Source organism: Plectropomus leopardus, chromosome 12, assembly GCF_026936395.1.
Source record: "Plectropomus leopardus strain MGB_pleo_1.0 chromosome 12, ASM2693639v1, whole genome shotgun sequence".
Lineage (NCBI taxonomy): Eukaryota > Metazoa > Chordata > Actinopteri > Perciformes > Serranidae > Plectropomus > Plectropomus leopardus.
The window spans coordinates 23,729,896-23,747,602 of NC_142187.1; the positions used below are offsets into that span (position 1 = coordinate 23,729,896).

General features: G+C 36.9%; 1 protein-coding gene across 1 annotated transcript in view; it reads left to right on the plus strand.

The window, feature by feature from the left end:
* phlpp1 (PH domain and leucine rich repeat protein phosphatase 1) overlaps positions 1-17,675 on the plus strand; it is a 93,999-nt gene extending 76,324 nt beyond the window's left edge. Inside the window, exons 12-17 of the mRNA XM_088085569.1 lie at positions 13,205-13,367; positions 13,473-13,603; positions 13,709-13,822; positions 14,340-14,534; positions 14,654-14,882; positions 14,990-17,675. Of these exons, the coding sequence (XP_087941695.1) occupies positions 13,205-13,367; positions 13,473-13,603; positions 13,709-13,822; positions 14,340-14,534; positions 14,654-14,882; positions 14,990-16,303 (2,146 nt within the window). The 3' untranslated portion in view covers positions 16,304-17,675. The remainder of the gene's footprint in view (positions 1-13,204; positions 13,368-13,472; positions 13,604-13,708; positions 13,823-14,339; positions 14,535-14,653; positions 14,883-14,989) is intronic.
* The last annotated feature ends 32 nt before the right edge of the window (positions 17,676-17,707 follow it).

Consider the following 17,707-nt stretch of genomic DNA (forward strand, 5'->3'; position numbering starts at 1 on the left):
TTCAACTGTTTTCAGCTGTTTTGGGACATGTCATATTTTGACATGTTTACCATACTATAGCCTTGCTTTTTGGGTCATTTTTTCAACATGCATTATTATGGTGTATTTTGGTCACTTTTCTTAAAATTAAATGCTATGGTGTGTTTCTTCTATTATTTCCTGCAGTTTTCAACTGTTTTTTTTTAGGACATGTCATTTTTGACATGTTTGCCATACTATATTTTTTGAGTCATTTTTCAACATGCATTATTATGGTTATTGGTCATTTTCTTAAAATTAAATGCTATTGTGTTTCAGCATGCTATTTTATGCAGTTTCAACTGTTTTCAGCTGTTTTGGGACATGTCATTTTGACATTTTTGCCATACTATATGGTCATTTTTTGATGGTCATTTTCTTAAAATTAAATGCTAATGATATTTTATGCAGTTTTAGATCATGTCGCTATGTATTTTATGCAATTTTACTGTTTTAGCATTATGCTATGGTGTGTTTCAGGGTTTCAACTGTTTTCAGCTGTTTTGGGGACATGTCATTTTTTGACATGTTTGCCATACTATAGCCTTGCTTTTTGGGTCATTTTTTCAACATGCATTATTGTGGTGTTTTTGGTCATTTTCTTAAAATTAAATGCTATGGTGTGTTTCAGCACGCTATTTCCTGCAGTTTTCAACTGTTTTCAGCGGTTTTTGGGACATGTCATTTTTGACATGTTTGCCATACTATAGCCTTGCTTTTTGGGTCATTTTTCAACATGCATTATTATCCAGTTATTGGTCATTTTCTTAAAATTAAATGCTATGGTGTGTTTCAGCACGCTATTTTCTGCAGTTTTCAACTGTTTTCAGCGGTTTTTGGGACATGTCATTTTTGACATGTTTGCCATACTATAGCCTTGCTTTTTTGGGTCATTTTTTCAACATGCATTATTATCCAATTATTGGTCATTTTCTTAAAATTAAATGCTATGGTGTGTTTCAGCACGCTATTTCCTGCAGTTTTCAACTGTTTTCAGCGGTTTTTGGGACATGTCATTTTTTGACATTTTTGCCATACTATAGCCTTGCTTTTTGGGTCATTTTTCAACATGCATTATTATGGTGTTTTGGTCATTTTCTTAAAATTAAATGCTATTGTGTGTTTCAGCATGATATTTTATGCAGTTTTAGACTGTTTTCAGCTGTTTTGGGGACATGTCATATTTTGACATTTTTACCATACTATAGCCTTGCATTTCCGGTCATTTTTTCGACACGCCAAATTATGGTGTTTTTTGCACTTTTTACATTTTTCTATGCCATGGCGTTTCTTGGAAGGCTATTTTATGTGGTTTAATGTGGTTTTTGGCTGTTTTTGGGACATGCTATATTTTGACATGTTTGCCATACTATAGCCTTGCTTTTTGGGTCATTTTTTCAACATGCATTATTGTGGTGTTTTTGGTCATTTTCTTAAAATTAAATGCTATGGTGTGTTTCAGCACGCTATTTTATGCAATTTTCAACTGTTTTCAGCTGTTTTGGGGACATGTCATTTTTTGACATGTTTGCCATACTATAGCCTTGCTTTTTGGGTCATTTTTTCAACATGCATTATTGTGGTGTTTTTGGTCATTTTCTTAAAATTAAATGCTATGGTGTGTTTCAGCACGCTATTTCCTGCAGTTTTCAACTGTTTTCAGCGGTTTTTGGGACATGTCATTTTTTGACATGTTTGCCATACTATAGCCTTGCTTTTTTGAGTCATTTTTTCAACATGCATTATTATCCAGTTATTGGTCATTTTCTTAAAATTAAAGGCTATGGTGTGTTTCAGCATGCTATTTTCTGCAGTTTTCAACTGTTTTCAGCGGTTTTTGGGACATGTCATTTTTTGACATTTTTGCCATACTATAGCCTTGCTTTTTGGGTCATTTTTTCAACATGCATTATTATCCAGTTATTGGTCATTTTCTTAAAATTAAATGCTATGGTGTGTTTCAGCACGCTATTTCCTGCAGTTTTCAACTGTTTTCAGCGGTTTTTGGGACATGTCATTTTTTGACATTTTTGCCATACTATAGCCTTGCTTTTTTGGGTCATTTTTTCAACATGCATTATTATGGTGTTTTTGGTCATTTTCTTAAAATTAAATGCTATAGTGTGTTTCAGCACGCTATTTTCTGCAGTTTTCAACTGTTTTCAGCTGTTTTTGGGACATGTCATTTTTTGACATTTTTGCCATACTATAGCCTTGCTTTTTTGGGTCATTTTTGCAACATGCATTATTATCCAGTTATTGGTCATTTTCTTAAAATTAAATGCTATGGTGTGTTTCAGCACGCTATTTTATGCAGTTTTAGACTGTTTTCAGCTGTTTTTGGGACATGTCATTTTTTGACATGTTTGCCATACTATAGCCTTGCTTTCCGGGTCATTTTTTCAACATGCTTTATTGTGGTGTTTTTGGTCATTTTCTTAAAATTAAATGCTATGGTGTATTTCAGCACGCTATTTTATGCAATTTTCAACTGTTTTCAGCTGTTTTTGGGACATGTCATTTTTTGACATTTTTGCCATACTATAGCCTTGCTTTTTTGGGTCATTTTTTCAACATGCATTATTATCCAGTTATTGGTCATTTTTATTAAAATTAAATGCTATGGTGTGTTTCAGCACGCTATTTTCTGCAGTTTTAGACTGTTTTCAGCTGTTTTTGGGACATGTCATTTTTTGACATGTTTGCCATACTATAGCCTTGCTTTTTGGGTCATTTTTTCAACATGCATTATTATCCAATTATTGGTCATTTTCTTAAAATTAAATGCTATGGCATGTCTCAGCATGCTATTTCATGCAATTTTCAACTATTTTCAGCAGTTTTTGGGACATGTCATTTTTTGACATTTTTGCCATACTATAGCCTTGCTTTTTGGGTCATTTTTACAACATGCTTTATTGTGGTGTTTTTATCATTTTCTTAAAATTAAATGCTATGGTGTGTTTCAGCACGCTATTTTCTGCAGTTTTCAACTGTTTTCAGCGGTTTTTGGGACATGTCATTTTTTGACATTTTTGCCATACTATAGCCTTGCTTTTTGGGTCATTTTTTCAACATGCATTATTATCCAGTTATTGGTCATTTTCTTAAAATTAAATGCTATGGTGTGTTTCAGCACGCTATTTCCTGCAGTTTTCAACTGTTTTCAGCGGTTTTTGGGACATGTCATTTTTTGACATTTTTGCCATACTATAGCCTTGCTTTTTTGGGTCATTTTTTCAACATGCATTATTATGGTGTTTTTGGTCATTTTCTTAAAATTAAATGCTATGGTGTGTTTCAGCACGCTATTTCCCGCAGTTTTCAAGTGTTTTCAGCGGTTTTTGGGACATGTCATTTTTTGACATTTTTGCCATACTATAGCCTTGCATTTCCGGTCATTTTTTCGACACGCCAAATTATGGTGTTTTTTGCACTTTTTACATTTTTCTATGCCATGGCGTTTCTTGGAAGGCTATTTTATGTGGTTTAATGTGGTTTTTGGCTGTTTTTGGGACATGCTATATTTTGACATGTTTGCCATACTATAGCCTTGCTTTTTGGGTCATTTTTTCAACATGCATTATTATGGTGTTTTTGGTCATTTTCTTAAAATTAAATGCTATAGTGTGTTTCAGCACGCTATTTTCTGCAGTTTTCAACTGTTTTCAGCTGTTTTTGGGACATGTCATTTTTTGACATTTTTGCCATACTATAGCCTTGCTTTTTTGGGTCATTTTTGCAACATGCATTATTATCCAGTTATTGGTCATTTTCTTAAAATTAAATGCTATGGTGTGTTTCAGCACACTATTTTCTGCAGTTTTAGACTGTTTTCAGCTGTTTTTGGGACATGTCATTTTTTGACATGTTTGCCATACTATAGCCTTGCTTTTTGGGTCATTTTTTCAACATGCATTATTATCCAATTATTGGTCATTTTCTTAAAATTAAATGCTATAGTGTGTTTCAGCACGCTATTTTCTGCAGTTTTCAACTGTTTTCAGCGGTTTTTGGGACATGTCATTTTTTGACATTTTTGCCATACTATAGCCTTGCTTTTTTGGGTCATTTTTTCAACATGCATTATTGTGGTGTTATTGGTAATTTTGGGAAAATTAAATGCAATGGTGTGTTTCAGCATGCTATTTCCTGCAGTTTTCAAGTGTTTTCAGCTGTTTTTGGGACATGTCATTTTTTGACATGTTTGCCATACTATAGCCTTGCTTTTTTGGGTCATTTTTTCAACATGCATTATTATGGTGTTTTTGGTCATTTTCTTAAAATTAAATGCTATGGTGTGTTTCAGCACGCTATTTTCTGCAGTTTTCAACTGTTTTCAGCAGTTTTTGGGACATGTCATTTTTTGACATTTTTGCCATACTATAGCCTTGCTTTTTTGGGTCATTTTTGCAACATGCTTTATTATGGTGTTTTTGGTCATTTTCTTAAAATTAAATGCTATGGTGTGTTTCAGCATGTCATTTCCTGTAGTTTTCAACTGTTTTCAGTGGTTTTTGGGACATGTCATATTTTGACATTTTTACCATACTATAGCCTTGCATTTCCGGTCATTTTTTCGACACGCCAAATTATGGTGTTTTTTGCACTTTTTACATTTTTCTATGCCATGGCGTTTCTTGGAAGGCTATTTTATGTGGTTTAATGTGGTTTTTGGCTGTTTTTGGGACATGCTATATTTTGACATGTTTGCCATACTATAGCCTTGCTTTTTGGGTCATTTTTTCAACATGCATTATTGTGGTGTTTTTGGTCATTTTCTTAAAATTAAATGCTATGGTGTGTTTCAGCACGCTATTTTATGCAATTTTCAACTGTTTTCAGCTGTTTTGGGGACATGTCATTTTTTGACATGTTTGCCATACTATAGCCTTGCTTTTTGGGTCATTTTTTCAACATGCATTATTATCCAATTATTGGTCATTTTCTTAAAATTAAATGCTATGGTGTGTTTCAGCACGCTATTTCCTGCAGTTTTCAACTGTTTTCAGCGGTTTTTGGGACATGTCATTTTTTGACATGTTTGCCATACTATAGCCTTGCTTTTTTGGGTCATTTTTTCAACATGCATTATTATCCAGTTATTGGTCATTTTCTTAAAATTAAATGCTATGGTGTGTTTCAGCACACTATTTTCTGCAGTTTTCAACTGTTTTCAGCAGTTTTTGGGACATGTCATTTTTTGACATTTTTGCCATACTATAGCCTTGCTTTTTTGGGTCATTTTTGCAACATGCTTTATTATGGTGTTTTTGGTCATTTTCTTAAAATTAAATGCTATGGTGTGTTTCAGCACGTCATTTCCTGTAGTTTTCAACTGTTTTCAGTGGTTTTTGGGACATGTCATATTTTGACATTTTTACCATACTATAGCCTTGCATTTCCGGTCATTTTTTCGACACGCCAAATTATGGTGTTTTTTGCACTTTTTACATTTTTCTATGCCATGGCGTTTCTTGGAAGGCTATTTTATGTGGTTTAATGTGGTTTTTGGCTGTTTTTGGGACATGCTATATTTTGACATGTTTGCCATACTATAGCCTTGCTTTTTGGGTCATTTTTTCAACATGCATTATTGTGGTGTTTTTGGTCATTTTCTTAAAATTAAATGCTATGGTGTGTTTCAGCACGCTATTTTATGCAATTTTCAACTGTTTTCAGCTGTTTTGGGGACATGTCATTTTTTGACATGTTTGCCATACTATAGCCTTGCTTTTTGGGTCATTTTTTCAACATGCATTATTGTGGTGTTTTTGGTCATTTTCTTAAAATTAAATGCTATGGTGTGTTTCAGCACGCTATTTCCTGCAGTTTTCAACTGTTTTCAGCTGTTTTTGGGACATGTCATTTTTTGACATGTTTGCCATACTATAGCCTTGCTTTTTTGAGTCATTTTTTCAACATGCATTATTATCCAGTTATTGGTCATTTTCTTAAAATTAAAGGCTATGGTGTGTTTCAGCATGCTATTTTATGCAGTTTTCAACTGTTTTCAGCTGTTTTTGGGACATGTCATTTTTTGACATTTTTGCCATACTATAGCCTTGCTTTTTTGGGTCAGTTTTTCAACATGCATTATTATGGTGTTTTTGGTCATTTTCTTAAAATTAAATGCTATTGTGTGTTTCAGCATGATATTTTATGCAGTTTTAGACTGTTTTCAGCTGTTTTGGGGACATGTCATATTTTGACATTTTACCATACTATAGCCTTGCATTTCCGGTCATTTTTTAAACCATGAAATTATGGTGTTTTTGCACTTTTACATTTTTCTATGCCATGGCGTTTCTTGGAAGGCTATTTTATGTGGTTTAATGTGGTTTTTGGCTGTTTTTGGGACATGCTATATTTTGACATGTTTGCCATACTATAGCCTTGCTTTTTGGGTCATTTTTTCAACATGCATTATTGTGGTGTTTTTGGTCATTTTCTTAAAATTAAATGCTATGGTGTGTTTCAGCACGCTATTTTATGCAATTTTCAACTGTTTTCAGCTGTTTTGGGGACATGTCATTTTTTGACATGTTTGCCATACTATAGCCTTGCTTTTTGGGTCATTTTTTCAACATGCATTATTGTGGTGTTTTTGGTCATTTTCTTAAAATTAAATGCTATGGTGTGTTTCAGCACGCTATTTCCTGCAGTTTTCAACTGTTTTCAGCGGTTTTTGGGACATGTCATTTTTTGACATGTTTGCCATACTATAGCCTTGCTTTTTTGAGTCATTTTTTCAACATGCATTATTATCCAGTTATTGGTCATTTTCTTAAAATTAAAGGCTATGGTGTGTTTCAGCATGCTATTTTCTGCAGTTTTAGACTGTTTTCAGCTGTTTTTGGGACATGTCATTTTTTGACATTTTTGCCATACTATAGCCTTGCTTTTCCGGTCATTTTTTCAACATGCATTATTATCCAGTTATTGGTCATTTTCTTAAAATTAAATGCTATGGTGTGTTTCAACATGCTATTTTCTGTAGTTTTCAACTGTTTTCAGCTGTTTTTGGGACATGTCATTTTTTGACATTTTTGCCATACTATAGCCTTGCTTTTCCGGTCATTTTTTCAACATGCTTTATTATGGTGTTTTTGGTCATTTTCTTAAAATTAAATGCTATGGTGTGTTTCAGCACGTCATTTCCTGTAGTTTTCAACTGTTTTCAGTGGTTTTGGGACATGTCCTATTTTGACATTTTCCCAATACTATAGCCTTGCATTTCCGGTCATTTTTTCGACACGCCAAATTATGGTGTTTTTTGCACTTTTTACATTTTTCTATGCCATGGCGTTTCTTGGAAGGCTATTTTATGTGGTTTAATGTGGTTTTTGGCTGTTTTTGGGACATGCTATATTTTGACATGTTTGCCATACTATAGCCTTGCTTTTTGGGTCATTTTTTCAACATGCATTATTGTGGTGTTTTTGGTCATTTTCTTAAAATTAAATGCTATGGTGTGTTTCAGCACGCTATTTTATGCAATTTTCAACTGTTTTCAGCTGTTTTGGGGACATGTCATTTTTTGACATGTTTGCCATACTATAGCCTTGCTTTTTGGGTCATTTTTTCAACATGCATTATTGTGGTGTTTTTGGTCATTTTCTTAAAATTAAATGCTATGGTGTGTTTCAGCACGCTATTTCCTGCAGTTTTCAACTGTTTTCAGCGGTTTTTGGGACATGTCATTTTTTGACATGTTTGCCATACTATAGCCTTGCTTTTTTGAGTCATTTTTTCAACATGCATTATTATCCAGTTATTGGTCATTTTCTTAAAATTAAAGGCTATGGTGTGTTTCAGCATGCTATTTTATGCAGTTTTCAACTGTTTTCAGCTGTTTTTGGGACATGTCATTTTTTGACATTTTTGCCATACTATAGCCTTGCTTTTTTGGGTCAGTTTTTCAACATGCATTATTATGGTGTTTTTGGTCATTTTCTTAAAATTAAATGCTATTGTGTGTTTCAGCATGATATTTTATGCAGTTTTAGACTGTTTTCAGCTGTTTTGGGGACATGTCATATTTTGACATTTTTACCATACTATAGCCTTGCATTTCCGGTCATTTTTTCGACACGCCAAATTATGGTGTTTTTTGCACTTTTTACATTTTTCTATGCCATGGCGTTTCTTGGAAGGCTATTTTATGTGGTTTAATGTGGTTTTTGGCTGTTTTTGGGACATGCTATATTTTGACATGTTTGCCATACTATAGCCTTGCTTTTTGGGTCATTTTTTCAACATGCATTATTGTGGTGTTTTTGGTCATTTTCTTAAAATTAAATGCTATGGTGTGTTTCAGCACGCTATTTTATGCAATTTTCAACTGTTTTCAGCTGTTTTGGGGACATGTCATTTTTTGACATGTTTGCCATACTATAGCCTTGCTTTTTGGGTCATTTTTTCAACATGCATTATTGTGGTGTTTTTGGTCATTTTCTTAAAATTAAATGCTATGGTGTGTTTCAGCACGCTATTTCCTGCAGTTTTCAACTGTTTTCAGCGGTTTTTGGGACATGTCATTTTTTGACATGTTTGCCATACTATAGCCTTGCTTTTTTGAGTCATTTTTTCAACATGCATTATTATCCAGTTATTGGTCATTTTCTTAAAATTAAAGGCTATGGTGTGTTTCAGCATGCTATTTTCTGCAGTTTTAGACTGTTTTCAGCTGTTTTTGGGACATGTCATTTTTTGACATTTTTGCCATACTATAGCCTTGCTTTTCCGGTCATTTTTTCAACATGCATTATTATCCAGTTATTGGTCATTTTCTTAAAATTAAATGCTATGGTGTGTTTCAGCACGCTATTTCCTGCAGTTTTCAACTGTTTTCAGCGGTTTTTGGGACATGTCATTTTTTGACATGTTTGCCATACTATAGCCTTGCTTTTTGGGTCATTTTTTCAACATGCATCATTATGGTGTTTTTGGTCATTTTCTTAAAATTAAATGCTATGGTGTGTTTCAGCACGCTATTTTCTGCAGTTTTCAACTGTTTTCAGCTGTTTTGGGGACATGTCATTTTTTGACATTTTTGCCATACTATAGCCTTGCTTTCCGGATCATTTTTTCAACATGCATTATTATGGTGTTTTTGGTCATTGTCTTAAAATTAAATGCTATGGTGTGTTTCAGCATGCTATTTTATGCAATTTTCAAGTGTTTTCAGCTGTTTTTGGGACATGTCATTTTTTGACATTTTTGCCATACTATAGCCTTGCTTTTTTGGGTCATTTTTTCAACATGCATTATTATCCAGTTATTGGTCATTTTCTTAAAATTAAATGCTATGGTGTGTTTCAGCACGCTATTTTCTGCAGTTTTCAACTGTTTTCAGCATTTTTTGGGACATGTCATTTTTTGACATTTTTGCCATACTATAGCCTTGCATTTCCGGTCATTTTTTCGACACGCCAAATTATGGTGTTTTTTGCACTTTTTACATTTTTCTATGCCATGGCGTTTCTTGGAAGGCTATTTTATGTGGTTTAATGTGGTTTTTGGCTGTTTTTGGGACATGCCATATTTTGACATTTTTGCCATACTATAGCCTTGCTTTTTGGGTCATTTTTTCAACATGCATTATTATCAAGTTATTGGTCATTTTCTTAAAATTGAATGCTATGGTGTGTTTCAGCATGCTATTTTCTGCAGTTTTCAACATTTTTCAGCTGTTTTTGGGACATGTCATTTTTTGACATTTTTGCCATACTATAGCCTTGCTTTTTTGGGTCATTTTTTCAACATGCATTATTATCCAATTATTGGTCATTTTCTTAAAATTAAATGCTATGGCATGTCTCAGCATGCTATTTCATGCAGTTTTAGACTGTTTTCAGCTGTTTTTGGGACATGTCATTTTTTGACATTTTTGCCATACTATAGCCTTGCTTTTTGGGTCATTTTTTCAACATGAATTATTGTGGTGTTTTTTGGTAATTTTTCCTAAAATTAAATGCTATGGTGTGTTTCAGCACGCTATTTCATGCAATTTTCAGCGGTTTTGGGGACATGTCATTTTTTGACATTTTTGCCATACTATAGCCTTGCTTTTTTGGGTCATTTTTTCAACATGCATTATTATGGTGTTTTTGGTCATTTTCTTAAAATTAAATGCTATGGTGTGTTTCAACACGCTATTTCCTGCAGTTTTCAACTGTTTTCAGCGGTTTTTGGGACATGTCATTTTTTGACATGTTTGCCATACTATAGCCTTGCTTTTTGGGTCATTTTTTCAACATGCATTATTATGGTGTTTTTGGTCATTTTCTTAAAATTAAATGCTATGGTGTGTTTCAGCACGCTATTTCCTGCAGTTTTCAACTGTTTTCAGCTGTTTTTGGGACATGTCATTTTTTGACATTTTTGCCATACTATAGCCTTGCTTTTTTGGGTCATTTTTTCAACATGCATTATTGTGGTGTTTTTGGTCATTTTGGGAATATTAAATGCTATGGTGTATCTCAGCATGTTATTTAACGCAGCTTTCAGCTGTTTTCAGCAGTTTTTGGGACATGTCATTTTTTGACATTTTTGCCATACTATAGCCTTGCTTTTCCGGTCATTTTTTCAACATGCATTATTATGGTGTTTTTGGTCATTTTCTTAAAATTAAATTCAATGGTGTGTTTCAGCACGCAATTTTCTGCAGTTTTCAACTGTTTTCAGTGGTTTTTGGGACATGTCATTTTTTGACATTTTTTGCTATACTATAGCCTTGCTTTTCGGGTCATTTTTACAACATGCTTTATTGTGGTGTTTTTGGTCATTTTCTTAAAATTAAATGCTATGGTGTGTTTCAGCACACTATTTTATGCAATTTTCAACTGTTTTCAACTGTTTTCAGCTGTTTTTGGGACATGTCATTTTTTGACATTTTTGCCATACTATAGCCTTGCTTTTTGGGTCATTTTTTCAACATACATTATTGGGGTGTTTTTGGAAATTTAAATGCTATGGTGTGTTTCAGCATGCTATTTTATGCAGTTTTCAACTGTTTTCAGCAGTTTTTGCGACAAGTCATTTTTTGACATTTTTGCCATACTATAGCCTTGCTTTTTGATTCATTTTTTCAACATGCATTATTGTGATGTTTTTTGGTCATTTTTGGAAAACTAATTGCTATGGCGTGTCTCAGCATGCTATTTGATGCAATTTTAAGCTGTTTTCAGCAGTTTTTGGGACATGTCATTTTTGACTTTTTTGCCATACTACAACCTTGCTTTTTGATTCATTTTTTCAACATGCATTATTGTGGTGTTTTTGGTCATTTTTGCAAAATTAAATGCTATGGTGTGTTTCAGCACGATATTTTCTGCAGTTTTCAACTGTTTTCAGCAGTTTTTGGGACATGTCATTTTTTGACATTTTTGCCATACTATAGCCTTGCTTTTTGATTCATTTTTTCAACATGCATTATTGTGGTGTTTTTGGTCATTTTTGCAAAATTAAATGCTATGGCGTGTCTTAGCATGCTATTTTATGCAATTTTCAAGTGTTTTCAGCTGTTTTTGGGACATGTCATTTTTTGATATTTTTGCCATACTATAGCCTTGCTTTTTGGGTCATTTTTTTCAACATGCATTATTATCCAGTTATTGGTCATTTTTGGAAAATTAAATGCTATGGTGTGTTTCAGCACGCTATTTTCTGCAGTTTTCAACTGTTTTCAGCTGTTTTTGGGACATGTCATTTTTTGACATTTTTGCCATACTATAGCCTTGCTTTTTGGGTCATTTTTTCAACATGAATTATTGTGGTGTTTTTTGGTAATTTTTCCTAAAATTAAATGCTATGGTGTGTTTCAGCACGCTATTTCATGCAATTTTCACCTGTTTTTGGGACATGTCATTTTTTGACATTTTTGCCATACTATAGCCTTGCTTTTTGGGTCATTTTTTCAACATGCATTATTGTGGTGTTTTTAGTCACTTTGAGAATATTAAATGCTATGGTGTTTTTCAGCACAGTATTTTATGCAATTTTCAACTGTTAAAAAAAATAACCGAAAAGCCAAGGGTATAATACGGCAAAAAATGTAGAATATGACATATCCAAAAAACAGCTGAACACTTCACACACCTCAAAACAGTATAAAATAGCGTGCTGAAACACGCAATAGCAAAGAATATTTGAAAAATGGCCAAAACATCAAAATAATGCATGTAAAAAAAAAGACCGAAAAGGCAAGACTATTGTCGATAATGTCCAAATATGAGGTGTCCCAAAAACAGCTGAAACAGCATAAAATACCGTACCTCGAAATGCCATAACACAGAATATTACAAAAGCAACCAAAATCACCATAATAATGCATGTCGAAAAAATGAACCAAAAGGCAAAGCTATAGTATGGCAAAAATGTCAAATTACAAAATGTCCCAAAAACAGCTGAAAACTGCATAAAATAGGGCGCAAAGACACACCATAGTAAACAATGTCGTTAAAACAGCCAAAAACAAGATAATATAGCATGTCAACAAAATAACCAAATATGCCATACTATGGTGAAAAATGTCAAAATATGATATGTCCAAAAAAAGCTGAAAACCACATAGAAAGTACAACGGTTGTCAATTTTTGTGCCATCAGTATCTGATTCACTAAATAGCATTATAACTGAAAAACTTTCAAATGTCAAACTTTTGGAAAAAGTATATTATGGACGACATACTGACTTTTTTGTCAAAATAATCATTCTACAGTATGTCGTCCATAAGTATGTCGTATAGTACATCGTGCAAAATATGAGAAACAATGATACTATAGTATGTCGTCAAAAACAGTATAAAACAGTCACACTATAGCATGTCATCCAAAACAGGGTAAAAATGTTAAACTATAGTATGTTGTTCAAAATAGCAGAAAAATGTTATATTATAGAACACTGTCAAAAATAACATTAAAAATGAATGTATAGCTTGAAAAAATCATAATGTAGTATGTCAGAAAAAGTTACAGTACAGTATTTCATAAAATACATCATTCTATAATTTGCGTCACAAAATGACTTGGCACAGTATGTCATTAAAAAGTCTATAATGTATCATGTGTCTTCAAAAGTTTTCAACTGTCTCTACTATTCAGTCAATTCATGACAGAATTCAGTGTATCAGCCATTTATAAGTGACTTACATAAAACCGAATGGTTTCCCTTCACTCTCCAGTAAAATGGCAAAGCTGGAGGAGCTGGAGGAGGTGGATCTGAGTGGAAACATGCTGAAGACTGTGCCCACCACCATAATGAATTGCCGGCGAATGCACACACTCATCGCCCACTCCAACGCCATCGAGGTCTTTCCTGAGGTCATGCAGCTGATGGAGATGAAAGTAAGAGATTAGTAACACATCATATCTTCAGGCATCTTTGTGCACAGCTAGCTTGTGCTGTATGTGGATGTGTGTGAGGGCTTACGTCTCTTCCTCTGCTGTCAGTGTGTGGATCTGAGCTGTAATGAGCTGAGTGAGATCACGCTGCCAGAGAATCTGCCTCCCAAGCTTCAGGAGCTCGACCTGACTGGAAACCCTCGTCTCAACCTGGACCATAAGACCCTCGAGCAGCTAAAGTATGTCATTATTTTGTCTTTATAGGTCTTGCTTTAGTTACTGAGCAAAATGAGTGAAACAGAATCAGTAACTCATGCATCTGTTTTGTGTTTGCTGTGTTTCAGTAATATCCGCTGCTTCCGTATCGATCCGCCCCCGACCTTTTCGTCGAGCGAGGCATCTGGTGGGCCTGCTGTGTGGAGTCATGGTTACACAGAGGCCTCGGGCGTCAAGAACAAGTGAGTTTAATTCAGTCAATGATGATAAAACAAACCGTCGTCATCATAGTTGTCCAGTGAAGCATCACTAATCCAAACCTCTTGAGAATGTGCATTGTTAAAGTCAGATGACTGAAACGAAGGAAATATTGAAGCAGTGCTTATTGAAAACAAATCATGCACGCTCACATGCCAAAACATCTCTGTACGGACTAAATTGCCAATTCAGTAGTTGAAATGTGCATGCTGAAAAAGACAGATTCAAGCAATTGCACGCATTGTTTCCACATTTCCATATAAGTGATGTTCATTGGGTATGTCTGCTGTAATGACGGAGGTTCTGCTGAACAGTCAAATGAATCACAGAAGGTATGAAAAGAAACCCACAGAAACCACGTGTGACGACTCTGGGGTCGTCACACATGATTATAAGTGAGTGTGATCAATATGCGAAAAAAGACGAGTTTTAGAGTACTCATTGTTTCCTCCCTGAGCGCGTGCCTCACTGACGTTATGGTCTTTTTTGTTTTCTTTTCAGACTGTGTGTTGCAGCTCTTTCTGTAAACAGTTTCTGCGGGAGTCGTGAGGCTCTGTATGGTGTGTTTGACGGCGACAGGAATGTAGAGGTGCCCTACTTGTTACAGTGCACAATGAACGACGTGTTGGCGGAAGAACTACATAAGACCAAGAGTGAGGAGGACTACATGACCAACACCTTCCTCGTCATGCAACGGTGCATAACAACGGGCATTTTTAGTTTGAATTTACACAAACTGATATCTGCACAATTAACTGAATGTAACTAAAACATTTAAATATTTACCCCGTCCTGTGTTTCTTTTTGCACTGCAGAAAACTGGGAACAGCAGGGCAGAAACTGGGTGGTTCAGCAGCTCTGTGTCACATTCGCCATGACCCCACCGACCCCGGGGGCTGCTTCACCCTCACAGCTGCTAACGTGGGCAAGTGCCAGGCCATCCTGTGCCGAGATGGAAAGCCGCTGTCGCTGTCACTGCTTCAAAATGTGGGGCTGGAGGAGGAATACCACAGGATCAGGCAGCACAGGGCTATCATCACAGAGGTAGAGATCCTTGAAAGCATCTGGAATCCCTGCGGAGTACATCAATGTAAATATTATTTTAGCACACTGCAAAAACACTGTATCAATGTGTATGCTCTATTCCACAGGACAACAAGGTGAATGGCGTGACTGACTCTACCCGAATCATGGGCTACTCCTTCCTCTACCCATCCGTCATCCCTTGTCCCTACGTGCAGACAGTCACTCTCACACCCCAGGATGAGTTCTTCATTCTGGGTAGCAGGGGTCTATGGGATGCTGTGTCTCCCATCGAGGCTGTGGAGGCTGTTCGAAACGTCCCTGATGGCCTGGCAGCTGCTAAGAAGCTGTGCACGCTTGCACAAGGCTACGGCTGCACAGACAGCCTTAGCGCTGTTGTGGTCCAACTCAGTGTGAGCGAAGACTGCTGCTCCTGCTGCTGCTCTGAGCCTCCCCAGCCTCCTCCTAGCCCCGGCTTGGGCCCCTATCCCCCGTCGTCCTCTGCCATCAAGGAGCGACCCTCAGACGGCTCCCTCCCTGTGCCGCCGTCCTCCTGCAGTGAAATCAGCAGTGAGATCAGTACCAGCGAGATGAGCAGCGAGGTGGGCTCCACAGCTTCATCTGACGAGCCACCGCAGAGCTCCTTGGTGCTGCTGCACGAGCAGCCCCATCATCCACATCTCCACCTGCACCATCAGGCCCACCCGCTGTCCCTACAGCACCAGCAGGCCCACGCAACCACCCAGCCCTGCCAGTACCTCTTCCCAGGTTCGGAGCTTCCCTCTGCCCGCAGCTGCTGTGCCCTACATCCTGCCTGCTTAGCGGGCTCCTTTCAGAGGCAGCTGTCTAGCGCCACCTTCTCCAGCGCCCTGTCTGACAACGGGTTGGACAGTGAGGACGAGGAGCCCATCGCTGGTGTTTTCTCTAACGGGAGCCGCGTGGAAGTAGAGGCGGATGTCCACTGCCTCAAAGCAGAGTCCTCCTCATCACCTCAAACATCATTACCCCCATCCTCCAGCCAGGAGCGAACCCTGCTGACGCTGCCCCCACCGCCTCCACCTCCATGCACCCCAGAGCCACTGGAGGAAGGAGTCGACATGAGTCTGGGTGAGGCTGAGAACGGGCTGGATAGAGATGAGTCCTGGCCGGGAGTCGGAGCAGGAGGTGGGGACGGAGGAAAGTTGGCAGGCAAGAGGAGGGTTAATGGGTCAGTGGCACGTCAGGAAAAGAGTCACAACCTCATTGAGGTGGCTGCTGATGCTCCCTCGAAAAAGTCCGGGGGTTACTTCACAGCTCCGGCCCAGCCTGACCCTGATGACCAGTTCATCATCCCGCCTGAGCTGGAGGAGGAGGTAAAGGAAATCATGAAGCAGCATCAGCAGAAACAACAGAAGCCGTCTGGGAGCGATCAGCCCACGGACTACTACGACACCCCTCTCTGAACGACACCGCCACTGACTACAGCCTCATCTCCCTCCCAGCTGCAGCATGCACAGAAGCCTACTGTACCATCGACCTAACCAGTCGGATTTCCTACAAATGGACAGTTTTCTCAAGAGGCTACAAAATGCACATGAAAAAGTTGTGTCCTAGTTTTTATAAACGGCCTTTGTCGCTCTGCACAGCCTCATCATTGAAGAACCATGCACTGTAATGTGATCCACCCATTTTTACCCAAGCAACTCATAGAATTAAACAAGCAAATGAGCCCTTTAATGATACTCTACCCTCTTGTACAGGCTGTGGACACAGCTCCTGGTGTCCATGGTCATGTCCTTCTCACAGACTGTGGAACGTTGTTTTTACATTAGACAACCAGCCGAGTATGTAATCAACACTAGTCTCTTTGCAATAGCATTAGCTCGCCACAACACTTGTTAATATGGATAACAATTCCATGGTTTGTTTGTTTGTTTTGTAAGAACTTACCATATCTTTTAATGTGAAAGCAGTAAAGTTGCTGAAAGAACTTTTTAAAAACAAACAACACATAATCTTTTTATTATCAGTGAACTATGTCGAATGGTACACCAGTAATACCACACTTAACTGTTGTAGATAGGGCACTTAAAATACTGTATTTCTTCAGTAAATCATGGCTCTTGGCCTGTAAAATGGCATAGAAATTTTTGTAGAAATTTTAAATACTAACTCCTAGGAGTTGCATATTCTATATGGTGACTCAGTCACTTTTACTAATCTTCTCTGAGAGAAATGGTGATTTTTTTTTCCAATTATTGTAAATAAGAGAAATGTTGTATACTGATGCTTTTAAAGGAACTACGTACCTGTATGTCGGTGAAGGTTTTAGTGGTGGGGAGGCGTGAGGTTCAACAAGAGTTTGCTGTTATGGAGGTGTCACCCCCCCCTTTCCCTTTTTATCTTACAACGTAGACCCCCCCACACACACTCACACAAACAGACACACACATTCAAATGTATATGTGAAATTGCAGGTCGGAAACCCCCAACATTCCATGCAATATAACTACACAAATTTGCCATGGTTTGCTCCACTTTGTCTGATTGTGATGTCCTGTAGTCATCACTGTATCTAATGAACACTAATGGACAGATCTTTGCATGCACACTTGCATGCACACACCTACATACACACACACACACACACACACACACACACACACAAACATGGACACTTACAAGTAATATTAGTCCCACCTCCCTCCTACAGTAACTGTTATCACCGGCATGACTGTGTCAAGTTCAGTAATACAAACAAATATATCCACATGGAAAAGAGACAACACAGATGTTCCTGTCTTTGGTATAATAAATTTTAAATTTGTGAATATATGTCATGCTGTCTTGGGTTTGTTTTTATGATT